This window comes from Lycium ferocissimum, chromosome 7 (assembly GCF_029784015.1).
Source record: "Lycium ferocissimum isolate CSIRO_LF1 chromosome 7, AGI_CSIRO_Lferr_CH_V1, whole genome shotgun sequence".
NCBI lineage: Eukaryota > Viridiplantae > Streptophyta > Magnoliopsida > Solanales > Solanaceae > Lycium > Lycium ferocissimum.
The window spans coordinates 54,303,401-54,330,648 of NC_081348.1; the positions used below are offsets into that span (position 1 = coordinate 54,303,401).

General features: G+C 32.7%; 1 protein-coding gene across 2 annotated transcripts; it reads left to right on the top strand.

Annotated features, from left to right (window-relative positions):
* Positions 1-855: 855 nt before the first annotated feature.
* On the top strand, positions 856-19,737 carry LOC132065674 (phototropin-1). 2 transcript variants are annotated; one of them, XM_059459174.1, is made up of 26 exons: positions 856-995; positions 4,480-4,802; positions 5,317-5,518; positions 6,219-6,393; positions 7,281-7,463; positions 10,017-10,108; positions 11,297-11,591; positions 12,166-12,412; positions 12,542-12,612; positions 13,222-13,328; positions 14,124-14,173; positions 14,267-14,371; positions 14,581-14,640; positions 14,730-14,819; positions 15,132-15,208; positions 15,346-15,430; positions 15,948-16,028; positions 16,385-16,488; positions 16,936-16,985; positions 17,427-17,533; positions 17,647-17,769; positions 18,001-18,052; positions 18,185-18,297; positions 18,420-18,560; positions 19,263-19,370; positions 19,460-19,737. In XM_059459174.1, exons 2-25 carry the CDS (start codon positions 4,485-4,487, stop codon positions 19,365-19,367), a joined length of 3,033 nt encoding a protein of 1,010 aa, XP_059315157.1. In that variant the 5' UTR covers positions 856-995; positions 4,480-4,484; the 3' UTR covers positions 19,368-19,370; positions 19,460-19,737. The 2 variants fall into 2 exon arrangements, with proteins under 2 accessions (XP_059315157.1, XP_059315158.1); XM_059459175.1 differs by having other exon boundaries at positions 5,320-5,518.
* The last annotated feature ends 7,511 nt before the right edge of the window (positions 19,738-27,248 follow it).

Below are 27,248 nucleotides of genomic sequence, written 5' to 3' on the forward strand. Positions count from 1 at the left end.
GAAGTCATTTTTCTTATTTTTAAGGAAATTTTTTTCCTAGAAAAAAATTTCACTACAAGAAAGTATAGAAATGGCAACAACTTAGTTTTATTGTTAAATAAATTTTTTTGTTGCCAAACAATTTAATTTTTTTGCTATAGTATTGATTATTGTTGCAAAAAGTACTTTTGGCAATAAAAAAAAAAGTTGCACATCGTTGCAATAACGTAGTTAGAGAAAAGTTTATCAACAACTTTTTTTGTTTTTTTTTATTCTTAAAAGTACATTTTCGTTAAACAATAATCAATCTATGGCAACAAAAAAAAATTGTTGTTAAATATCTTTTTTCTTGTGGTGTTTTGACCAACCAAAAATGGTAAAATTAAAAAAAAAAAAAAAAAAAAAAATCGCCATACCAAACACACCCTTAAAATCTTTTGTCACTATGACGTATATTTCAAATCCAATCTACAAAAATATCTAAGCTCACAACTCATCAGTGGAACAATCACTGCAAGTGAGAGAGTGATATACTATTTAGAGAGAGAGAGAGACCTAAGCAGAAACAAGAATTTATATGCTAGAAAATTGATCTCAAACATTCTTCTTTTATTTCTTTTTTTCATTTTGATTCGAACTATTTTTGTATTGTGTTGATGATTGGAATGAAGGCATAGGGATGGGTGTATAGCCATGTGAAAGTCTGGGTGTATAGCCATGTGAAAGTCTAGGTGTATAGGCATGGGAAAAAAATTTCTTCATGACAATCATTCTTCTTCTTGCTTTTCTTTTTAATTACCCTCTTCTTTAGCCTTTTCTGCCAGTAAAAAGTTGTACACATAACTTTTTATCGAAGCTCAATATTTATCTCTTTTTATATCATTGGAGGCTTCTTTATTTATGGAGTATATAAGATCAGCTTCTGTGTAAAGTCTGCAGGATATCTACTTATACTTAACTCTGCTACTCCTGCTGAAATCAAGGCAAAAGCATCAGTATCCTACTTTTTTTTCCTGGTATGTACACTGTGTTTTCTTCTAGGGACCTTTTCTTTGGTGAAATTGACTACTCCATTTCAGAGGTTATAGGCTAAAATACAACTATTAATCTGCTTAGGTATTTTTAGTAAGGTGCATGGAGACATTTGGTGTTGCTAATAAATAATATAAAAATTAAATTGTTGATTTTGAGTACTCTTACTATACTATATTCCCTCCGTCCCATAATAAGTGTCACCTTAGCCAAAGACACGCGTATTAAGAAACCAATAATGCAATGTGAAGTTTACCAATTTACTCCTATATAATAAAAATAAATTACTTTTACTATTTGATTAGAGTATGCACAAGAAGTAAACCTTTTGACATTGAGAATCCAACAATACCAAGTTACTATGTGGTTTTTCCAATCATCATTTAGATGTAATTACTTTATTGTCTAAGGGTGAAATTGGAAAAAACTAGTCAATTTATGTCTTGATTTTCTAAGGTGACACTTATTATGGGACAAAAAAAATTGGCTAAGATGACACTTATTATGGGACGGAGGGAGTATATGTTTTGGTGAATACAATAATATTCATCTACTACTGTGGATCAAATCTTTAGATATAATAGAGAGATTACGTACACCTCTGAAAGTTTGACTAGCGCCAGTAGCGAACCAGGAATTAAATTTTGTTAAGAATATTCAACATTTAATGTGTATGTATCAACAATAAGTAACTACACTATAGATATACGTCTCAATCCCAAACAAGTCAAAATCGACTGTATGAATTCTCATTTATTCGTTTAATGTTATGTAAAAAGGTAATTTAGCATTTAATTTCACCTATATATGTAATATAATTTTCACCCTTATAGTTCCGCTCAGAGCTAGCCAGGTGCAAAGAAGCAAACCGGATATTTTATTTGAACCATTATTTCAAAGAAATTGCATGCCTGCTTTGTGTTTTGCTTATATTGTTAGTTCATAGTTCTTACCCTCCCATCAAAGCTTGACATACTGGAGTATAAATGTTGTATTGCCATGCCCCTTGCTTAGTCCCGCTATTTGGTTTAGGATGAGCTTGGATAGGGGTAAACTTGAAAATCTAATTATACTGAAAGTGAAAATAACGTCAAAATTAAATGACTTATTTATTCCATCTCTTACCGACTCTTTTGTAATAACTTAATATGTTACATCAATGAGAGATATTACATTCTATCTTCTGCACGAAAAGCACTAAACTTAAGATTTTTGGTAAGCAATAAGCACTTCACTAAGTATTTGTTGAGGTTAATATTAGTCCAATGTCATTGTCAAGACAGCAAAGGTAGGGCTATAATGCTTTAAATAGCGAACTACTGGACATGTAATAGAAGTTGGAACTAAGTTTTGTGTTTTTTAGCAACTTTTAGCTGTTCTTATTGTTGGACTCTTTGGACTCTTTGGTGAATTCCCTGATTTGCCCTTCATTGACAAAATTGCCCCTCCAATTGTGAGGTGCTTAAGTGTTCTTTCCATGAAGGGTTCTTTAATGGACACATGCTATTTGAAAGTTAGCATTTGAGTTTCCTACTCTGCCCTTAACTCATGTCTTTATTCTTCCTTTTTTTTTTTTTTCCTACCTGTTGTGCGTGTTATGTTTGTGGAACTAATGTAAAGTCTGTTTCCTATACAGAAAAGTGGTCTGATTACTACTGATTTAGGGTCTTTCAATTCGCAGCCTATATATACATGGCTTTCCTTCAGATTTATGTATCCTTATAAATACATCTTTCATTGAATAATTAAAGAGAGGAAATAAGATCTCTTTCTTCCCCTCGAGGATTTCCACGTTAAAATTGTTTGTTTTTTTTTTATTTGGTTATTATTGCTCAAATTGTCGCTACTCATAACAATTCGGTACCCGTATTGGAATTCGACTAAATCTGAATTCCACCGTAAAGTCCCACATTGGAAGCATATATAATGCTTTCTAACAAAAACAACTTCATATTCAGAGCTCGAACCTGAAATCTATTCAATAAAAAATGGAGTAATTATTCACTCCACAACTCTAGTTGTTGGTGACTCGTCTTATTCACCCACGTAAATCTCATCCGACATAATCGTTTTCTCAAGTCTTGTTATTGTCATACGTACCTGTAAACAAAATATCATTTTCAAGCTACCAAGTCTTGCTCAATTGTCCTCTGTCACACGGGCCATTCAACTGTTATTAATATCTTAGCTATGCTACAATGACTTCTAATCTGTCCATGTATGTATGTATAGTTACTGTGTTCTATTTTACATCTTGTTCTTCTTTCCTTATATTGACAAATTTTAACATTCGAAAACTACTTAATTTGCAACATTCATTATTTATTCTTATCTTTTAATGATACTTTTTTTGTATATATATAAATAACATGACATATTTAATGTCACAATTTTAAAAGGTAATCGTTTAGCATGTTTGATATGTTTAATTTACTTGTCAAAACTCTTTTTTTTATTATTAATTCTCGAGCCCAGTCAAAATACTATCATATAAGATCAATTAACAAAGAGAGTATATAACTTTATGAGATCATAATTATCATGAATCTTATGTAACACAAATTTATAAGTTGATTTCATTGTAGTTTAGTTTCTATATGCTGACAGCTTATCTTTCTGCTATATTGTGTATGACGCTTAGCTTATTAAAAATGAATATGCATTTCTATATTTGAAGTTGTTAATTTTAAATTTTTTATTTTATCCTTAATTATACTCTTAGGGGTTGTTTGGTTGGTGTACAAGTTATAGCGTAATTATAATCTCGGAATAACTACGGAGAGTAAATAATGACGAAATTATTTAATTGATATACTATATACGTTTGATTTATTTAATGGAACGTACAAAATATAAGATAAAACATATTTTAGTCTCACATTAAATAAATAGCGATAAACTTCTGTTTGGTTTGAAGACAAGTTATGTTGGGATTAGATATACCGAAATTAGTTATGCTGTGATTAGTTATCCTGCTAGTATCTCTTATTAGTTTGTTGTACTAAAAATAATATCCATTGCATGATTTCTAAGAAGAGGCTATTTGTTTACAAAAGTACCCTCCACTTTATTTAGTAGAAAAAGAGTTCGAGAGACCTCAAGGGTAATCTTGTCATTTTTATTGTTTATTCAGGGATAACTAATCCCGATACTATTATTCCACCATCTGGTAGGAATAACTTAGTCCGGTGCTATTTGTAATCATGATATAACTTATTCCAGGATTAATAATCAAACAAGGGATAAGACAATATTAATTTTTTATCCCAGGATTATTTATGCTTATCCAACGTACCAAACAACCCCTTAATGATATTTTTAGCGTGTGACCATTTTTTTTCTTTATTGAACTTTATGTCCAATGAACATGCTTGTGTTAGTAAATGAGATAAATATCCTGTATATAACATCACATTGAGCACACATATATAGTGTTGATACAGACATGAAAACTGTTCTTATACGCAGATATAATGGAGCAACAAAACAAGCAATCTCCTCTTATACCACCACTACCCAGAGATCCAAGAGGCTCATTAGAAGTATTCAGTCCTTCAACTTACACTTCCCGGCCAACAAATACAGTTTTCCGATCACAGCCTTCATGGAAAAATTGGGCCACTGAACAGCCCATTACAACAAGCAGCAGCATCCCCGAGGAATCATCAGAACCAATTGCAATTCCCGAATCGAATAATGAAAAAGAAGAAATTATTACGACTTCATGGATGGCAATCAAAGATGCAATTACTCCGATGCCAACGCAATTGGCTTCTCCGGTTAGTCAGAAGGTACGCGAAGGAGAATGTTTTATTCATAAACTCATTAATTTTGAATGTTCTCTGCAATCTCCACAATTCTCTTGTTATTCTCGACAATTCAAAAATACTAGCTAGCAGCATCCCTATATACAATATTTTTTCAATTTCAAAATATTTGTCTTACTTTCTTTTTTAATCCGTTTTAAAAAAAAAATATTTTTTTTTTTACAACTCTTTAATTTCAACTTTCTACATGACATGTTTAAGACCACAAGATTAAAGAGCATTTTATTACATTCTACATGTCTTTAGTTACCAACCACAAGATTCAGATGTCTTCTTTACTTTCTTAAACTCCGTATCAAGTCAAAACCATACAAATATTTTAAAACGGAGGGAGTAGTCAGAAGCCTAATTTTTACTCAAAACAGGAAAATTTATTTCTATATTAATTCTAACTATAAATTCCTTTTAAATATGAATTAAAATAATGAATTCTAACTAATTTTGATTTCCTACAACTTTGAATTATTTTTTCCAACAGAAGGCGGTGGATGAAAATGGTGGTGCTGCTCAGAGAGCGGCGGAGTGGGGCCTAGTGTTGAAACATGATGATAAGACTGGGAAATTACAGGGAGTTAAAGTTAGAACTTCTGGAGATGATCCTAATGGTAAAACAGAGACTTCCAGAAGGAATTCCGGTAACTCTATGAGGAGTTCCGGCGAGTTTTCTGATGATGGAGCTGGTAAGCATTTTACGTGCCAATTAATTAATGTCAGCATTACTAATACCAGCATTATTACTGCACCTTATTTAACATTATTCCTATACACCCTAGCCAAACGTCCCCTTATAGTATACGCTTAAGACATATGTGTAAAATACTTTTTGGATATGTTGCAGGTTGTTTTACACAATCACGTGATAATTAATATTAAACTGTGATAGCTGAAATTACTTATACGAAAAGCAAAGTAGACTAATAACACAAGTATCTGGCCATTAAAGTATGTTCTAAATTTTATCTGCAGTACAGTTATACGTGTGTTTAACCAATCAATAAATATGCATCCATTTTTAGAAATATGATTTTCACGAAATTATAATTAATTAAAACATATTCTCACAGTATTTATCACTTAACTTAACTAGATGTAGGAGTCCCGCATCGAAGGGTTAATGGATTCATGAACTCCTTATATATATAAGATCTTGTCAATTCTTTCGAATTAGTTTTTGGGGTTGAGTTAGGTCGATATTTTTTTTATTTTTTTTTTTACTTATGTATCAGCTGCGGATAAAATTTTACATGTTGATAATGTAATAATAGTACTTGAGCAGCAAAAATGTTACTATGAATTTTTTTACTTCTTTTGCAGGTTGAGTCCCTTGAAATTTATTATTAATATGTTTTTAATGAGTCACTTTTGTTAACTAAAATTCAGGTAAAGAGGGGGGAATTCCAAGGGTATCAGAGGACTTGAGGGATGCCTTATCAACATTTCAACAAACATTTGTGGTGTCGGATGCAACAAAACCCGATTACCCAATTTTGTATGCAAGTGCTGGATTTTTCAAGATGACTGGTTATACATCAAAGGAGGTTATAGGCAGGAATTGGTAATAATCTTACACTTTCCTCTGTTTCAATTTATGTGATACAGTTCGAAATTTGGGAGTTAAATTTCTTTATTCTGACCGTGACTTTGGACACACAATCTTTAAGTTTTTTTTAAAAAATAATTTACATATTTATAAACAACATAAAAAGTATTATATAAGTCATAATAATTAACAATTTAAGATATTTAAAGTGTACATGAATAAATCGCAAAAAAAAAATTCTTGTTTGATCCTCGAAAAGCAGAAAAAATACTCCCTCGGTCCCAAAATAGGTTTCACCTTAGCGAAATAAATTTGTCCAAAAATAAGTATCGCGCCCAGGAGCTGAGACAAAAAGTGGCAAGTGTTTCCAACTTTGCCCTTAGCATTAAAGAAACAATCCTCTTTAATATTACTTCATTCTAAAAAGAAAAAAACATCTAATAAATAGGGATAATTTAGTAAACTCTACATTGTATTTATTGATTTCTTAATGGGCGCGATTTTTTCTAAGGTGACACTTATTTTGGGACGGAAAAAGTATCACATAAATTTGGAAAATATGTAATTCCTCCGTCCCATTTTAAGTGTCTTACTTTCCATTTTGGACTGTCCCAAAACGAGTGTCTTTTTCTATATTTAGTAAGTTGACAATTCAAACATCATACGTGGCAAGTTTAAAACCACAAGATTCAAAGTACTTTTTGCTACTTTATCCATTTTTATTTAAGACCATAAGATTTCAAAGTCACCATTTATTTTTTAAACTCCGTGTCAGGTCAAACTAAGACACTTAAATTAGAACGGATGAAGTACTTTATTTCATATTTTATTTAAACTGTCGTAATATTTCAGTAAACTAAAAATGAGAATTTTGTTTGTTTCATTGTTGGTTCGGGTTTTAGTCGGTTCATGCAGGGTTCGGATACGGATCCTGAGGATGTGGCTAAGATCCGAGAAGCATTGCAATCGGGTTCAACTTATTGTGGAAGACTACTAAATTACAAGAAGGATGGGACCCCATTTTGGAATCTCCTCACCATTGCACCTATCAAAGATGATGCTGGCAAAGTTCTCAAATTCATTGGGTAAGTAAAAAGTCTAATCTCTTTTTTGTTCTTTCCCTTAATTATTGATAACAATTGCAAATATCTAAAATGATACTCCCTCAGTCTCATAATAAGTGTCATTTTAGCAAAAAAAAAAAAAATTATTTCATAATAAGTGTCACCTTAGGAAATCAAGATATAAATACTAGTATTTTCCAATTCTACCTTTAGAGAATAAAGTAACATTTAAATGATTATTGAAAAAGCCACATAATAACTTGGTATTATTAGATTCTCAATGTCAAAAGGTTTACTTCTTGTACATGCTCTAATCAAAAGGTAAAAGTAATTTATTTTTATTATATAGGGGTAATTTGGTAAACTTTTTATTGCATTATTGATTTCTTAATATGCGTGTTTTTGGTTAAAGAGACACTTATTATGGGACAGAGGGAGTATATATATAGACACACATACACACTCCTTACTAGTTCGTTAGGAAAAAAAATGATACATTTTTATAGTTGAAATAAAATTAACCTTTCCATTTTATTCTTAATGAAAACTTTTTATAGCCACACAAAAATATGACATGTGTAACAATATTATGATATGTTTAAGATCATAAGTTTCAAAAGTTTTTCTTTATTTTTTAAACTTCATACCGAGTTAAACCACTTCGCGTAAATCGATACTAAGCGAGTAAGTTTATACTTATGAAACTTAAATTTTATCCATTGATAATGTAGAAGAATATTTGCATAAGTCCAATTTGATAAATTTCGGCTACTCATCCTTTTTATTCTTTTTTGGGATGGAGAAGCTTAAGGGAAAACAATGACAATTGAACTCATACTTTTGTTGTACAATTTTCATTGCTATTACTAAATAATAAGTCTTGATGGTATCAATTCATAATTACATACAGATTTTACTCTATATATATTTTTTATTTAGTGGCCTAATTTTATGTCAATACTCTTACATGAATAAAATTCAAATTGAATGAAATTTTAAGTTGTCATGAGAAATAACCAATGTACCTACTCTTCTGTTAAATTAAAGGTATAACTACGAGTACATAAATACGTGTTTCTACCAATTTACACAATGCTAAGAAAAATACAACAAACAATAATTTGGAGAATGACATACTTGAATAATGGTCCAATTTTATTTTTTTATTGGGGGTAAATTATAATGGTCCAAATTATAAATGTTGAAAAAGTGTAGTATGTACTGTGGGATGAAGAGGGTTTTGTTCCCTTATCTCTTCAACAGGGTTTTGTTCCCTTATCTCTTCAACAATTCTTGCTTTTTCTTTGGTAACCAGCTGGACATTGTCCGCATCTAATCCATAGAAAGATTCATTTACATGATTAAGATGGGAAATAGTGGGCCTTAATAAAATGCCTTGTTCTGGACCCTTTGATTGGGCTGCAAATGTTTTTCTGATGTCATTATAGGGAACCAATGTTTGCATGAAGTAGCATTTCACTATTACTTACTGCTCCTTCGGATAAAAATAAATAAATTCACTTAGCCTTTTTTTTATCAAAAAAAGAGTTCACTTAGCAAATCAAAAAATAATTAACTTTATTTTTTCATATTTGCCCCTATTAAGTGTTATATGATCAAATCCCAATCTCTATTTAATTAGGGGTAGTTTAGTCAAATTATCAATTTTTGTTTAGAAGTTAGTATTTTTAAGGAGTGTGTAAATGGTTAAGTGGACTCTTTTTTTTATTTATTCGGAGGAAGTATTTCAAATCCTTTTTACTTGTCAGCTATTGGAGTCATTAATGCACCCATTAAACTTGTTAGATTCAATTCTCCCTCAACTTGAGTTTAATTTTAAGTTTAGAAAGATATCATTCTTTCTTAAACGAAAAGGAAAATGCATTACATAAAGTAACTACATTTAATTTTTCACATGCAAAAAAAATAGTGAGTAGTTAAATTTAATTTTCCACATGCGAAGAGAGAGAGATTGAGCGATAACTTAACTCGTAAAGTTGCAACTTTAATTTATCTCTTCACACCAAAAGGAAAACAAAAACGAAAAAGGTAGAAGAATAGAAGAGTACCCCACACACATGTACAAGATATGTCAGATACTTTGTCAAATCCAAATTGAGTAGTTTCTAATATTATGAAAGAAGTCAAAAATTATGCAATCATGAATAACCTAACACAAAATGAAAGGGAAAAAAAATACAATAAACAGATACATTCTCATTACATGATAGCTATCTATACTACCCCTAGGAGTTAAACGTCATGCACAAATTTTTCAACGTTGCATCTTTACTTTTCTGTTACCTGCTTTTCCTCACAGTGTACACTCACATTTTCCTACTTAGATTTTATTATTGATATGACATAGCTAGTGAAATAACTTATTAATACATTTCCCTTTCTTAGATTTCTCGTGATCATATAATTCTACGAGATTTATGTGTTTTTCAATAGACTCAAGTGTTTATGAATAAACATATCCTACGAGTAATATTGGTATATGATAATTAATTAAATACATACAAATTTAAACGAATTAATGCAATTGAAATTAATAATAATTTTTTTTGGCAGAATGCTAGTGGAGGTAAGCAAGCACACTGAAGGCGCCAAGGACAAGATGGTCCGACCAAATGGGCTTCCTGAATCATTAATACGCTATGATGGTATTTAATTATAACTTCTTTCACTCTTTCTCAACTCAACTAAATACATTATATTGCTTTCATATTGTATATTGCTAAAAAAAATTACAATGCATATATATAGTAGATCATAATTTATTTTGAAGCTTTAAAAATTATAGATTGGTATCTCTATTTTTGTGCACAAGTTTTTGTACTTACTGACTTAATTAAAAGACATTTTAGTACTCCTTTTAGTTTAGGAAGCTTATGAACGTATATATGGAAAATTAACTTAAATAGTAGGCCGCCCAAAAGATAGCTAAATGATGAAGGAGATGCGAGTGTAGAATTTGTTCAATAATTAAGACTAAATGAAGTGTTACGTTTTTTAATATTTCTCTTGCTTGCCACCATGGAAATCTTCAAACTACCTTGGAATTATATCACTTTATGGTGTATTGAAAAATCTTGAATTATATATACGCTTTTGTAATTATTTATTACTTATTATTGTTAGGCTTAATGCATATGCAGCCCCTGAACTTGTCCATTTTTTTCATTTTGATATCTTAACTAAGTGTTGTTCCTATTGAACCCCTGAACTCGTTCTCAAGTGTGTCTATCAAACACAATCTGACTTACATAGTATTCTATCTTCAATGTAGCAACACGCTAATATATACTCTAATTTAATTATGCCATCTTTTAGCTAAGATTAGCAGCAATTAAGAGGAGAATAAAGAGTAAGCTCTTCATTAAGCTGGTAGAAGAGCAGAACCAGCAGAAACCGACACATTCATGACCTAAAGAATAGCTTACCATACGTCTAAAATATTACTTCGCCTTCATTACCACAATTTAATTTTTGCTTCTAATAAAAATAAGATTTAGAGGGTTTAATAGACACACTTGAGGACTAGTTTAGGGGTTCAATAGGAACAACACTTAGTTGAGGTGCCAAAATGAAAAAAAGGACAAATTTAGGAGGCTTGCATATGCATTAAGCCTTATTGTTATTACTTCTACTACTTATTATGAGTTTTAACACTATAAAGTAAATTTTGCATTATTAGGCCACTTAAACGATTACTACAAGTAATTGCTCATATATAGTAAGAAAAATTCGTAACTTGAAAATAATAAAAAGTTTCCTTGTTAAAATACATTGATAATATCAATAATATATACTATAAGTTATCCTAAATACTCTATCGTTTTTTATGGCAGCTCGTCAGAAGGAGATGGCTAGTAATTCAGTGAGTGAGCTAGTGGAAGTAATGAAAAAGCCAAGTAGAGCAAGAGCCCTTAGTGAATCGACAAATAATCGACCTTTCATGATGAGAAAGTCAGAGGGAGATGGAGAACAGGATATTGGTATCGGTACTTACAAGGTAAATTTAGTTAACAAAGCTCCACCAAGACGACATTCCCATGCTGGTACAAGGACAGCCATGCAAATGGAGAAAATTAACGAAGTTCCCGAAAAGAAACCTAAAAAATCTGCTCGTCTATCTTTCATGGGGTAATACTTCTGTTTTCATAATACATAGTACTCCTATTTGAATTATGATCTAAGTTATATACGTTAATAGTTTAAAGATTTTTTTTTTGCATTATAAGTGTAGTTGTCAACATTTCTACCACGCCGTATTCGTCATTTACTTATAATTACCTTATGAATTCAAGTTTTGTAACTGACACTGTATCAGGTTATTAATAAGGTAATTACACATAAATTTCTATGATAAGCCTTAATTGGTAACTTGACAAAAATGGTACTGTGTATAATATATAACCATCCTTACCTTATAAGTGACGTTCAATTGAGTCTCATTTGCACGAAAATCGTACTATGCATATAAGTAAAACTAAAAAGTTCGACTTTTAGGGTAATGTTTTTTTAAGTTCCTTTATGAATTTCTGGCTCCGAGTGACCTAGTTGTATTTTAAAAAAAAATTACACTATTTGTACCTACGTCAAATCAATTGAACTCTTTGAATTAAACTGTATATAAATGTATATAAACGAGTGTATGCATGCATGCACGTTCAATATATAAATGTAACATTACTTTAAATGGTGTAACTGAGTACAGGATTAAGAAGAAAAATCGTTCTAGTACTACCACTGCTGATGATGATTTTGAGGCAAGGATGACTATGGATAACGATGACAACAACGATGATGATGATGATGAGAGCGACAACGATGGACGCCCTGATAGTGTTGATGATAAAGTGAGGAAGAAGGAAATGAGGAAAGGTATTGATCTAGCAACGACTCTCGAACGTATAGAGAAGAACTTTGTCATTACTGATCCAAGGCTGCCTGATAATCCCATTGTAAGACTTTATCTCTCTTTTTAATTGAAAAATCATTATCAAATGCATGCACTTGCTGAATTTTCTTAGCTCCAAATTGATTGTAATTATATATGTATGATGTTGTGGGGTTTGTGTTTGAATAATCAGATATTTGCATCGGATAGTTTCTTGGAGCTGACAGAGTACAGCCGTGAAGACATCTTGGGAAGAAACTGCAGGTATATATACCTTTCTTTGAAGTTTACAATGATATGGAGTAAAAAGTTTTAAAACTCAAAAAGAAAAGAGTGAAATAGATATTGGCTAGCCAATATAAATATTTTTGACCGAGCAACCAAATATGTAACTTCCCAAAAAAAAAAAAAAATGTCTTCAAGCCCAAATAAGTCGAGCTGATGTTAGTCCCAGTCAAAAAGAATACTATTTACTTTAAAACTACCCAAAATAGTAGTCCCAGTCAAAAAGAATACTATACATTTTAAAACTACCCAAAATATATAGTAGTAACTATGTTATAGTCAAAATACTTTTTAGTTATGATTATACTCCGTGAAGATTTATAGTTCTAATTTCTTACTAGTGGAGTAATACCTGGAAAATATAGTGCCCTTCATTTTCAAAATGATGGGGTGTTAGATAACACGCAATCTCAAGAAAAAGTTTGTTGATAATCATAGTAAAGCAAAAAAAGGAAACATCATATGTCATAATGTCACATATATGAGCTTAGTAGTGCTGTCTATTTTGGCTTCCTAAGAAAGATTGATCACAATTTGTTCTTCACATAACTCACTCTTTGTTGCTATTTGGTTTTGCAATTGTTATAGGTTTCTTCAAGGGCCAGAAACTGATCCAGCTACTGTAAGAAAAATCAGACAGGCAATTGATAATCAAACTGATGTTACTGTCCAGCTTATTAACTACACCAAGACTGGTATGTTTTCCATAAATTTTCCATTTTTCTCCCCATTTTATCAAAGACAAATCAAACTATTTAGATGTACTGATAGTCCAAAGAACTTTTATGTTGTTAGTATAATTTAACTAGTTATAGTAGGTTACTTAGAATTCATTCTATTGGTTGGTAGTGACTACTTATTGAATAGAGTTAAGATGACTTGATTGTATAAATACTTCTTTCATCGTCAGTGCATAGAACTTACACTCATATTTTTTTTTTTTTTTTTTTTTTTTTTTTACAAAAAATAAGACATAGAAGGGGTGGATATATCCATTTGAAGAATCCAGGATTTTACATGGGTGCAGGGGCTGCATTCAACTCTTTGTGACCGTACATGCAGAGCGTGTGTGTATATATTTCGATTTGACGGCAGGAAATGCCTAAACATACATCCTCTGGATGGATCAACCAATTAAAATCCCTTTATGGTAGTTAGGCAGTGATTAATTTCATGTAAGAGCAATTTAAATCAAATAAAGAAAAAGTCTGTTTGCTCAAATTTAGTAACATATCATTTGTTTCTATTTCCCTATTGAACTTAAAAATGTAAGTCCATTCTACTTGAAGAGATAGAACGACGAATTTATTATGTTTGCTCAATCAAGTTTCCCTTAAAATTATTCTGTTCAGCTTAGTTTACTCTACTTTGGTTGTTTGATGTCTGGATGTCAATGAGGGACATCATGAGAATTATGGATTTTTTTTGTCATACAAAAAAATGCAAAGTATTTTATTGTTGAAGCAACTGATATTCCATATAAAATTCAGGCAAAAAGTTCTGGAACTTGTTCCACCTGCAGCCTATGCGTGATCAGAAGGTATGTATCAAGATAAAAGTGCAGCTACTCTGAAGGAACTCTGCAAAAACTTTCTTAAAATCCTTATCTGGTGCCTTTTGTGTTTATGAACAGGGAGAGGTACAGTACTTCATTGGAGTGCAACTAGATGGGAGTCAGCATGTAGAGCCACTTCACAACAGTATTCCCGAGGAAAAGGCAACAGAGAGTGCAAAACTGGTCTTAGTCCTACTCTAATCTTCTTGAGTTGCCTTTAAATAAGTTTCAACTATTCTTTTCGGTCAATTCTCATAGAGACATGACAGATACACAAGTACTCATGAATGATCACTTGACGATCAATATTCATGTTTGATGTGTCATATTTGGTCTTCAGTTTGATTGATGAGGCCTATATTGACAATGATTTTCATTTGGATCCGTATCAGGTGAAAGAAACTGCTGGAAATGTCGATGAAGCAGTTCGAGAGCTTCCAGATGCCAATTCGGTCAGTCCAAAATATTGAACATGACTGTTTAAGGCTATTTATAGGTGTTGAATTATACAAGGCTCACAAACTTCTGAATTTACCTGCAGAAACCCGAGGATTTATGGAGAAATCATTCAAAAGTTGTTCAGCCAAAGCCTCACAGGAAGGACAGTGCACCTTGGAAAGCAATGCAAAAGGTAATAATAAAATTTAGTTTACACTCATCATTCCCTTCCCATATACAGGTATATATGTGCACATAAAAGTGCTTGCTCAGAAGGGTGATTATGCAATGTTCTGTCTGGATTAGTGATCCTTTAAGATTATGTTGCTCATCTGCCTTGTTGGCTTTCTGAGTTTTTTAAAATTGCGTGAAGATCAATATTTCCTAATCCATTGTCAGTATTATAGAAACTCTGTAGCCTAATTTTTATATTCCCCTGATAATAGTTTTAGTTTGAGGTTTCACTGCCCCTTTCAATCATCACTGAGAGGTTTGTGAATTGCAGATTTTGGAGAGTGGAGAACCGATAGGATTAAAGCATTTTAAGCCAATTAAACCACTGGGATCGGGCGATACTGGCAGGTACATTTATTAGGAACAATAACATGGCTGTTCCAAATGTAGAGTGGATCAAGTATTATAATATGTTGCATACAGTCATCCAAAAATGAATGTTTACGTTCTCTTGGTTAACTGGGGAATAACTTGTCGACATGCAGTGTGCATTTAGTGGAGCTTTGCGGAACTGGCCAGCATTTTGCTATGAAGGCAATGGACAAGAATATAATGCTTAACCGAAACAAGGTAGGGAGTTAAATAGCTAGATCACACATGTTGCAGCACCTTTATATATTAGAGATTATGCTGTTGTTGCCACCTTTGTCAGTGTCATCTACAAAGTTATGTAGCCGTGTAAAACTTGTCATTTGTTACACCCCTACGCATCTTTGCAAAGAGAACATTTTGAATCCTAACTTCATAATTTTCTAAACCAGTTTTCGACTCCTTTTTTTGTAAAAATAGTTTGTGATTTACCTGTGCTACAGATAGTGGCCCTTTGAATTTACAAAATACCTGCTCTTTACATCTGACTTCTCCAATAGAATTTGGTTTTTAAGTTTATGCATCTTATGGAATGGCATTTCTCTGTTTCTCAATTGTTTTATTCATACGGATGCTACACAATATCAATAATTAGATGTGATGGGTACTATGCAAATTTTGACTCTGGTATATATGAAGCTCTGTTGCATTCTAATCTGTAAACTTATACTCTCTCATTCTTCCATCTTTAATAAGGATCCTTTATATATTTTTTCAGGTGCATAGAGCTTGTGCAGAACGAGAAATCCTAGATATGTTGGACCACCCTTTTCTTCCGGCACTTTATGCATCTTTTCAGGTTAGATACATGAAATTTGATGAGATGGATCATAATTCTGTAGTTGCCATATGTTCAGAAAACTGTTGTGAGTAGGAAATGCAAGCGCACGTAGACTTGAATCCTCCAGAGCATTTGATGCTTCATGAATTTAGTGAACTGATAATATGCACCTGAATATATATAATTTTTTGGCCAGGACATCTGAATATACTTACTTTATTGTGTTGCCTTTTCCATTTTGAAACCGTGCGGTGAAAAACTTAACCACCCTTGTTACTTCTGGCATAATCTACTCTCTCTCTCCCCCTTTAATAAATGTGTACGTTTATGGTAATATTTACAATTTTGAATTGTTGAATTTTGCTATGTTTCAGACCAAAACCCATATCTGTCTAATAACTGATTACTACCCTGGAGGAGAGCTGTTCATGCTTCTAGACAGACAACCAAAGAAGGTGTTGAAGGAGGATGCTGCAAGGTAAAACATATATATACCAAATTTGAAAAATGAAATACAACTTTACCTATCCGAGAAGCATTCTGAGACTTTGATCTCATATTCACATGGTCTTTTGAACATTTATTGATATATTTTGTTTTGATGCTTCTTAGCCAATTTGAGTCACTTAATTCCTGTAGGCAATGGTATCCAATTATCTTTTTTTCATCAGACATCATACTGGACTAAGTATACAATTATAACCCATAACTCACACCAGAGTAAGACTGAAATGGAAAATTTTGAGATAGTCCCACCAGAAATAAGTCTAGCATGTGCTGGAGGATGGTCCCTATTTTTTCGTTCTTTTTCTTTTTGTCTTCTTCATTAATATCTGTAGTTCAATTTCCGTAGATGGACAATATTACACCAGCTTAACTTTGCTACACCAGTATCCGGTGACATAAAACTTTTTGTTTTGTGCAGGTTCTATGTTGCTGAAGTAGTGGTGGCATTGGAGTACCTTCACTGTCAAGGTAGCCCTTATACCCACATGTATTATAGATACAATTAGATCTTAATGATAAGAAAGTCTAATGTTCATTCTTTTCTAACTACTCCAATCCTACCAACTTTTAGACTAACATGATCAAACAATTTTCTATACCTTATCAATGAATGAGGAGAACTCTTGTTCATGAATCAATGTTTGATATATCTATTTTTTACTTTCCGTTCTTTCTTTCAAGCTATATGCCGATATCCACCATTCCCTTTGACTTTAGTTGTATGAAGTGATTAATGTTCAATAAGAATAGTTATCGTGAGTGATCTTTGAGTAAATGCGGCAATCCTGTAGATGGCATATCAATCAGAGCAAAGAATAGTATATGTACTATTTATCGCTTTCGTCTGCAACATATCTAAAGAGTTCAAAAACCCATCTCCATGTATCCTGAGTTATCTTTTGCCAACAGGTATAATTTATAGGGATCTGAAGCCTGAAAACGTCTTGCTACAGAGCAATGGGCATGTATCTTTGACAGATTTTGATCTTTCTTGTTTGACGTCTTGCAAGCCACAGGTACACTTAACTCTTGCCAGATTTACAAAAAAACAAAAAAATCACGAGGTGACTTTGCAAATAAAATTAGTAACTAATGAATGCCAATACACTGTTTTTGGTGGTTTGGACAGCTTCTACTTCCAGAAATCAAAGAAAAGAAAAAGCATCACAAAGGTCAACAAAATCCTATCTTCATGGCTGAACCTATGCGTGCATCAAATTCTTTTGTTGGAACTGAAGAATACATAGCTCCGGTTAGACTTCTTCTTTCCCTTCCCAATTTGATGTTCTCATTCTAGAAAGGAGCGCTAGATTGTGATCAACGTCTGTATTTTAAATATCGTGAATTCTTAAATGTCGCACTGTGAGATTTTTCTCAGAAAACATTACTTTTTTTCTTCCACACCTAATAGTTTGTATTATATGTCAAGTTGTTATTCATGTATACTGTGCTCTTTAACTATTCTTTTCGCTTTATTTAACAGGAAATCATAACTGGAGCAGGGCATACTAGCGCAGTGGATTGGTGGGCTCTTGGTAATTCTTTACAAACCGTTTGCTCTTTTGAGTGTTGATACTGCTAACTGCCTGATCCTTCAATATTCATTGAGAACTTTTCACACCATGCTTCTTTCTGCTATTGTTGATGAACAAATTGTTGTTTGGCAGGCATTCTTTTGTATGAAATGTTGTATGGTTATACACCATTCAGGGGGAAGACAAGGCAAAAGACTTTCACAAATATACTGCATAAAGATTTAAAATTCCCAGGTAGCATACAGGTATGATCTTTCAATCTAACCAATTTAAGTGCCTCGATGATAAATAAACATATTTCCTCTCGTGCGAGTGCATCTTTTTCCTCCAATTTCTAAAACTGTCTGTTTATCCTCTCCTTTTCCAGGCTAGTCTCCAAGCAAAGCAGTTAATGTATAGATTGTTGCATAGAGATCCCAAAAACAGGTTAGGAGCCCATGAAGGAGCTAACGAAATCAAGCAGCATCCATTCTTCCGGGGTGTGAATTGGGCGTTAATTCGTTGCATGGTATTGTTATAAGCTCTTTCTCTAGCTTGTGAATCTTTCTTCTTTCATCATATGTATGAATCCAGCTACCGTTTCATGTTATTTGTTGTGTGACAAATATTCTTAAAATGTTACAAGTCACATGAATATGGGGGCACAGTGACTTACAGTTACTGAAACAAGCCTGTGAAGGATCTAAATCAACAGTGAACATAGACAACAGTGATGAATTTTGTGGACGGTTACTTGTAATCATCATTTAGATGGCCTGATAGTATAAAAATTCTTCTCCTCTGTCGCTGTATAAAAGTTAAATTGTCATTTCAATTCTTGAAAGAAAATCTTTAACCTAAATTTTCCAAATATAGTTCTCGTCCCCTCCTCTCCTCTCCTCCACCTCCTTAGATTTGGCTCCTCCTAAATTTTCCAAACTACCTATTGTACCAGGTAACCTGCCTTATTTTGAAGATTACAAATCTCACATTTTAAGCTGGCTTACCTATAGATATCCTTTAGGAGACCTCATAGTGTAAAAAATTTGTTACAGGACGGTGTGTATAACTTAAAAATCTTCTTGAAATGACATGTTTGGTTTTTTGCTTCAAAGTAGAACCATGTTGTGTGTGTGTTTGTGTATAGGTTCATAAGATGCTGTTTGCTATTTCATATGTGTTTGTATATTTCATCTACACTTGAGAATAACATGTGAAACATATTCTTCAGAATCCTCCAAAACTAGATTCTGCTCCTCTTTTGGGAAGTGAAGCTGAAAAAGAAGCAAAAGACATCAACCCTGAGATGGAGGATTTACAAACAAATGTTTTCTAAAAGGTACTTGTATTTCTTTTTCTCATACATCATAACTCTACATTATCTATAGTTGGAGAATATAATATAATATATTAGTCAATCTGCTGCAGATATGAAATTTTTTATATCCCAATCAAATCAAGTGCATGAGTGGAGAAAAGTGGTCCTCAGATCCTCCCTGCAACAGTTCACTTGTTGATTTTGTAAAAGAAAATTATGGTTTCTCTTTTGTTTTTTCCTTTGATGGTTCTTGATATTTGTGTTTTTTTTAGTTTTGTATGCATAGTTTGGTTATTTTGTAATCCTAATTCATGAATTCTTCGGTAGATGTTGAGATAAATTAATTTGTTAAGCCTAATTTTCTTAATTTAGCTCATTATTTATTCCATCCGACGGAGGATTTACAAACAAATGTTTTCGAAAAGGTACTAGTATTTCTTATTCTCATATTTCATTAGGTTGGTTCTATCATCACATGACCTTTGGGTGCGGTCACCCACAGTCATCTTAACACGTGATCTTTGTGCGCATTCCTCTTTTTATTTATTCCATCCGATGTCACTTTCTAATTTAATTCAGATTAGACAATTATTGGATTGAAAGATGCTTGTTGTTTGTTGGTGGATCCACCATCAAGTGCATGCTGACTGCCTCAATATATATATATATATATATATATATATATATATATGTATGTATAGATAATAATCTTTCTTTCAAATTTTTAAGATACATAAGAAACTCGATATAAATGACTATTAACTCATTGCATGTTGTGATCAGTATTCAACACCTTAACTTGATTGATTGTACCTTCTAATATGCTCTTTCTACTCTATCATGTATATAGAAAAAGAAGCAACTTGCGTTAAAAGTTAATTATCAGTGGAGAAATACTGTTATGAGAAATCTGTGAAACTGGAAAGGACCAAAAAACTAATTTTAACTTGATTAAATTCGAGAAAATCGGATTTACTTGAGTATCATTCATGGGTATTATTAACAAAGGCATATTTGTTCAATTTCCCATACTTTTAAGGGCATATTTGGTCCATTTACGCTTATTAATCCTCTAATAGGTTAATTGGTGGGTGTCGTTAAATTAACGACAAATTTAGACCAAGTATTGAGCGGTAAAGCATATTCGTGCTAAAGTATTAATGACAGGTATATCCGCTCAATTTTGCATAGTTTAAGGACATATTTGATATTTTCTGTTGATTAAATTTTGCAACAGCTCTTTGATTTTTAAAATAGCTCTTTGGTTAAATACCGTAACAACCAATTTTAAATTAGTAAAATTTTCACAAACAGCTACCTTTTAACTCTTTCTAACAACCTATAACTACATATTCTATATTTACAATTCGTAACTAGAGGAGCCTATATTTATCTAGTAGTCGGGTATACCAAAATATAGCATAAATATAGCGGAAATACGAACGCGAGTTTCTTGACGATCTATATTTATGGAAACAAAATCTGTTTCAATTTTAATTAGAATCGGTTATATTGTTCCACGATTCACGCAAATATCCTCCCATTCCATATACGATTCCATATCTCATTCAAACAGCTAACAAATTCAAAAAAAATTGAATTCAAACAGTACAATCATATTTTTAACCAAAAATAAAAAGGTTGAAAAACCTTTGAAAAATAACAATATCAAAACAGTGAACATAGCTTGATTATCACGACGAATATATATTTGATTTCATCAAGTTGAGTTCATAATTGAGGTAACGATTTTTTTTGCAAACTTTTTTTTTTTTTTTGTTCGTCTTTTCCGAAATTGTTTTAGCTAAATTGAATTTAACACATTCTTGTATTCGAAAACAACGGGATAATGACAAGCGTAACTACGTTGATCGTCATTACGGTTTTTGGAACGATCGAAGCTTGTTTTGTGAATTACAAAATTGATCTTTGTTGTGTTCATTGATAATTGCAATTACGATGAGTTAGTTTGTACGATTATAAATCAATTAGGCGTGGATCTTGTTAGGAAAACTATTTCAATAAAATATACTGTTGAAGGCGATTTTCAACCAATTGAAATACACAACGATATGGGAGTTCGTGTGTACGTTGAGCTTAAGAGAGAAAACAGAGTTTTGGGGATGTATCCAATGTGCGTTAGTATTCATGATTTGGATGTTGAGGATTGTGCAATTGGTAATCGTATTATTGGAGATGATGTCTTTGCAAATTGGATATAGCGAGAATCGGGATGATATGAAAGTTTGTGATTCTCGTAAACAACTGTTGTGTTTTGTTTGGGAATGATAACAATTTGATAATTTCGAAACCGGAAGCGAAAGGAGTTTTTGTCGATCAAATTTACCGGGATAAGGAAACTTTGAAAATTGCGATGACGAAATACGCAATTCGTGAAAGATTCAATTTCAAAACGAGAGAGATCGAATGCTATAAGGTATGATTTTCTAAATGTATTACGGTATCGAAAGTGCGGATGTATTTTTGTTATATTTGTACTGTATTTATATGATCTGTTAACTTATTTAGCACACTGTTAATTTTAAAAATGTTTGATGCAATATATTCTGATATATTTTTTTATATATTTATAATGTATTTAATTGATTCAATATGTACTATTTGAATTGTATTATGTAGCTACACTCTACGTATTTAATTGCATCTTTGGTCGCCGAATGTAAATGGAAATTCGGAGCGTCGAGAATTGGGGATTACGAAATGTTCGGGGTTAGAGCTTTCGATGACGAACATACATGTCCGTTGAAGGACAAGGTGTATTCACAAAGGCGAGGCAACAAGTTGGTTTATTGGAGAAGCGGTTGTGAAGGCGAAAATAACTAACCATAAAAGGAAGGTCACACTGGGGATATAATAGATGATGTTAAGAATGAATTCGGCGTAGATGTTTCTTATATGATGGCATGGAGAGCTAGAGAGAAGGCTATAAAAGATTTCGAGAGGTGATCAGGTGATTCATACAAGAAGTTGCCGGCATATATATACATACTTGATAAAACGTATCTGGATCGCTCGTTAAAATGCATAAATCACCGGAAAATGAGTTTATGTATTTGTTTGTAGCACTCAAAGCATTCATAAAGGGATTCGAGTGTTGTAGACCAATAGTTGTAGTGGATGGTGCACACCTTAAATCAACGTATAATGGTACATTTGTGTCGGCAAGTACTTTGGATGGAGCAGGTATGTGTAATTCTATTCTACGAATGTTTTTTTTTTATAAATACAACATTATGCATATTGATTTGCAAATAAAGCTGCTAAAAACATACTCTGGATGTATTGCTGGTGTAAATTTGTGAATATTATATGATGAAATACTTTTGTAAATATGAGGTAAATATATTGTAAATATATATCTTGTTGTTTTATAAATGATGGTGCTAAAAATACGGTGTGAGATCAAATTCGGTTGAAATATGTTTTGAATATAATATAAATATAAACTGATTTTTGTAGGTAATATCCTACCACTAGCGTATGGTGTGATAGATTCTGAGAATAATAAGTCGTGGACGTGGTTCTTTGAACTATTCAAGCAGGCTTATGGTGTTAGGCAAAATATGTGTGTCGTGTCGATAGACATGAAAGCATAATACACGCGATTTCTAAGGTGTATCTTCTTGTTCCTCATTTGGCTTGTGTATGGCATTTGTGGAAAAATGTGACAAAGCAATACACAACAAACGGTGAGGTGTTGAGTCCTATATTTTATTCACTAGCGAAAGCATACGACGGGATGAGTTCGATAAATTGATGGAGAAGATTGGGAATGTTGATATTCGGGTAAAACGATACCTAGAAGATCTTGGAAGAGATAAATGGTCTAGGCTTTATTCACTGTTAATAGAGGATGGACAATGACTTCGAATATAGCCGAATGTATTAATGGAAAGCTGGTTCTTTGCAAGAGAGTTACATATTTTTGATTTCCTTGAAGAAGTGAGGAAGATGTTTGGTAGATGGAATTGCACAAATAGAAAAAATGGTACCTATACATTCACAACAACGATGAGGCGGTATCAAGAGATGTTGTCGATCAATGAGTACAAATCAATACGAATGAGGGTAACTTTGTTTGCAACACAAAAATTTAATCTACATTTTTACTATATGTAATGTATATTTATATATATTCCTAATATGGTAAAGCTGCTCGAGTAATGCTTGTTTATTTGTTAAATGGTTCTCGGGTTGAAGCGTCGTTGAATATGTGTACACGGTGAATGATGGACCGAGGCGTTTCATAATAGATTTGAAGAAGAAAACTTGCGGTACATTACGGGATGTTCCAACTAGACGAGATACCGTGTTCTCATGCATGGGCGGTATTGAAGAATAAAAATTTATTTATCGCCGATGTATATTGTTCGATTTATTCAAGCCGGAAACAGTTGTGAACACATATGATGTGCCGAGTTGATCCTCTTCCCGATGAGACCGAGTGGAATGTTCCTAAAAGTATATTAGATGAAGTTGTTATGCCACCGATCTATAAGAGACCCCTGGGAGGCCAAAAAAGAAGAGGGACAAGCCATTACGGGAGTTGATGATTGGTAAACGCGAGAAATTCGTGCGGTAAATGTGGACGTCTTGGTCATAATAGGCGTCGTGTGATAATCCGCCGCTCAATAAGAAGAATAAATAAGTCCATTTTGATTTTATTTGTTAAGACAATTCTACTTTAAATTTCGGTTAAAAATAAAAAATGAATTCATCTTGAATTCATATCGTTCTAGTATGATTGTATTTCACATCGTTGAACATCCGATGTTTTTCAATGTAATGCTATATTGGTGGTTAAATGGTATTTGGAAAGTCTACTCTATGTTAACTTATTAGACCTTTTGTTTTGGATTTATGATTTAATAGTTGTATTTCGTATATATTTTGGCTATATTTTAGTTGTATTTTGTATGATCTGGTAGATAATACTTATTATATTTGTTTCGTATATATTTTGGCTATATTTTAACTATATTTGATATATATTTTACATATATTTGAAGTGTATTTAGTTGAAATTTTAAATTTTGTAACAAAGCGTAATTTTAAAAATGATCTTATGGAATATATCGAGCTATATTTTGTATATATATGTTGTATTTAAATGGTTATATATACTACTTTGTTAAATTAATACATTTCACGAGATAATGAAAAATGGAATTTATGCATTGAAAAGATAACATACTTGAAAGAAACAACAATATAAAAACCATAAGGTGGTGTTCAATATTAATCATCCTAAAAAAGATTCGCACATGAAACAATATGTCCAAAATGAAAAAACGGCAACAAAAGTCGCAACCAACTATGCTATTGTTCAACATGAAAATGAAAAAACACAAATGAATTGGTGGCCTAATCAAGATCCTCTTTATCAAGCGCATCATAATCAGCTGCCGGTCTAATTGGTCTTGGAGGCGCTCGTTATCACTTGACGCATTGTTGTTTGACTTATCCCATGCATAGTCGCATAAAAGGGCGCCGTATCTCATACGGAGTAACTTTGCATCGAATTCGGTTGGGATAGCGCACTTGAGCTCAAGTATTCGGCGAAGGCGGCCACATACACACCACGATCACGGAACAAAAATGATCAAAAAATTTACTTATCAAAAAACCACGAAAAAAAAGATGTATTTATTGTGTTTTTATTGGAAGAGATTCTTACATGCTAGATGGAGCTTGTTGCGGGAGATTGTCTACATTCACAATGTCAAAGTTGTCGGTTTGTTCTCTATTTACGTAAGAAGGATGTGTGGCAAAATCTATATCCGCCTTCTTCTCATAGAAATCGATCATTTGTAGACCGTGTGTCACTAGAGTAGCCAACATTTTCACTCCGACTCTAACGAAAGCATCATGCCCTCGTGGCTCGGTATGAGTTGTATACGTAGATGGACCTGTTTGTAAAAAGAAAAAATAAGAAAAAAAACAAACATATAAAATTTGTAGAAAAATGAATGATCTTTTCATTGGATGAGAGAAGACCTGTCAGTGAATGATATCACAACCAAAATCCAGTGATTTTCCTCTTTTATGTTGACGGGGAATTAGTACGTTGTCAACAGTATACCATGGTACATTAGCCAACAACTGTGCCCGTTAATGTACTCACACAGTTCATCTTCCTTACTGGCGACACATGTGGATGAATCAGGGTTTTCCCAAGATTTGTAAATTTCAGCAACTAAAGTGTGAAAAATAGGTGAATCTATAGTTCTTTGTTATTGTGATACTTCCCCTTCTTGCGTAGGTAGTAGAAAATAACATCAATATCTTTTGTAAAAACATCAATTCGGTGACTATAATCAACACTATGTTCAAAACAAATATTCTTGTATATATAGTAAATATAGTGCAATATACTCTTATATATAGTAAAAATACAATTCTATATACACAGACGATCTTGTCTTTGAACTAGTAAATTAATGTCTGTATATTAAATATAGTGCAAGTGTAATGATGACAATATTCTATAAATACAAGTTGTGACAATAAGTACCTCAACCTACTCCCTCAACTTAAAACTATAAAAACATGGTTCAAATGAATTTAAAGGCATCGCCAAAACGAGATACACATATACACATATATAATCTTGCTTTAAAAATTAAAAGTTTCGGTTAAATATAGAGAAAATATATGGTAAATATGCCTGAAATATATTTTTTACAATATATGTCAAATATTGTAAAAAATATACTCTAGATACATCACATTGTAATTCTATTATAAAACATAAAAAAATTAGATAACAAGCGAGAAAGATATCAAAACCTCATCGAGTCCAAAGTTGCCCATCCATAGATAACAAGTAGAACCGAGCTTTTTGTCGGCTACGGTTGTAACGCCTAAATGAAACCGAAGTTCGGCATCCGCAAGATCGAGTCCTTCCTTGTTCTTTACGTAATGATTTTCATTTGGCTTCCGTATATCAACAATGGAAAGAACATACGTTAAGTTTATTGATAATTGAATTACGGCAAAATAAAAAAACAAGTTGTGACAATAAGTACCTTTTGTCATGCGATTTCAATAGATCGTTCTCAAGCCACTTTTGATATTCTTGAAGAAACGAAGTATCTAACGGGGCATTTATAGGGTGGTCAACAAATGGGTGTTTTTCGATAAATGCAAGGACTCGATATTTTTGGCGAGAAGAACCCGGCGAGCTAAAATTGGGACAATAAGGGGACGGAGTTATATTTGCTTGGTTTCCTTTCTCGGGGCGGACACTGGATGGACAATGATCTGTTTTTCGAGTTTGAAAAGCCGATCTCACCGCTTGAGCTTTGGCCCGCATTTGGTTGTACGGGAACTTGTTGTCCGGTTTCATCACTTGAGCTGTGGCCAACTATCGGTTGTACTCCAACTTGTTGTTCGGTTTCATTAGTTGAACTTTGTCGGTTGTTGGTTGTACTCCAAGTTGGATTGGTATCGAGAATCGGGAATCATCCTTTGAGACATGGTTCTTAGGGTTATTGTCCACGTTCGAGAGTCCTTAAACTTGACAAATCGGTTTGATCATCGCGTGGTACTTTGGAGGAGGACCGAGAGGAATAACACATGCTAAAGGGCGAGTTGATTAGCAAGTCCGCTACCATTTCCTCGATGCGGTAAATTCGGCATTAGCATTCTCCATATCGCCGATTCTTTGAGATTCCCGAAATAAAAAACAAGAAAAAAACGACTGGTGTTTGTCAATTATTGCTTATCAAAATGACATTTCAGTACTTAAAAGCCACATTTCAGTACTTACATCAAAATTTAAATGGATTGGTGTTATGGGCACTCCATCTGTTTGTGCATCACTTTTAACTCCGGTTTCTTTATCCACATCAACAACAGAAACCGGATCATTAATTG

Coding starts and splice junctions, on each gene's coding strand:
- LOC132065674 (XM_059459174.1), top strand. CDS start 4,485: ATGGAGCAACAAAACAAGCAATCTCCTCTTATACCACCACTACCCAGA. Junction 12,613..13,221: donor ATCTTGGGAAGAAACTGCAG/GTATATATACCT, acceptor CAATTGTTATAG/GTTTCTTCAAGGGCCAGAAA. Junction 16,986..17,426: donor GGAGTACCTTCACTGTCAAG/GTAGCCCTTATA, acceptor TTTTGCCAACAG/GTATAATTTATAGGGATCTG.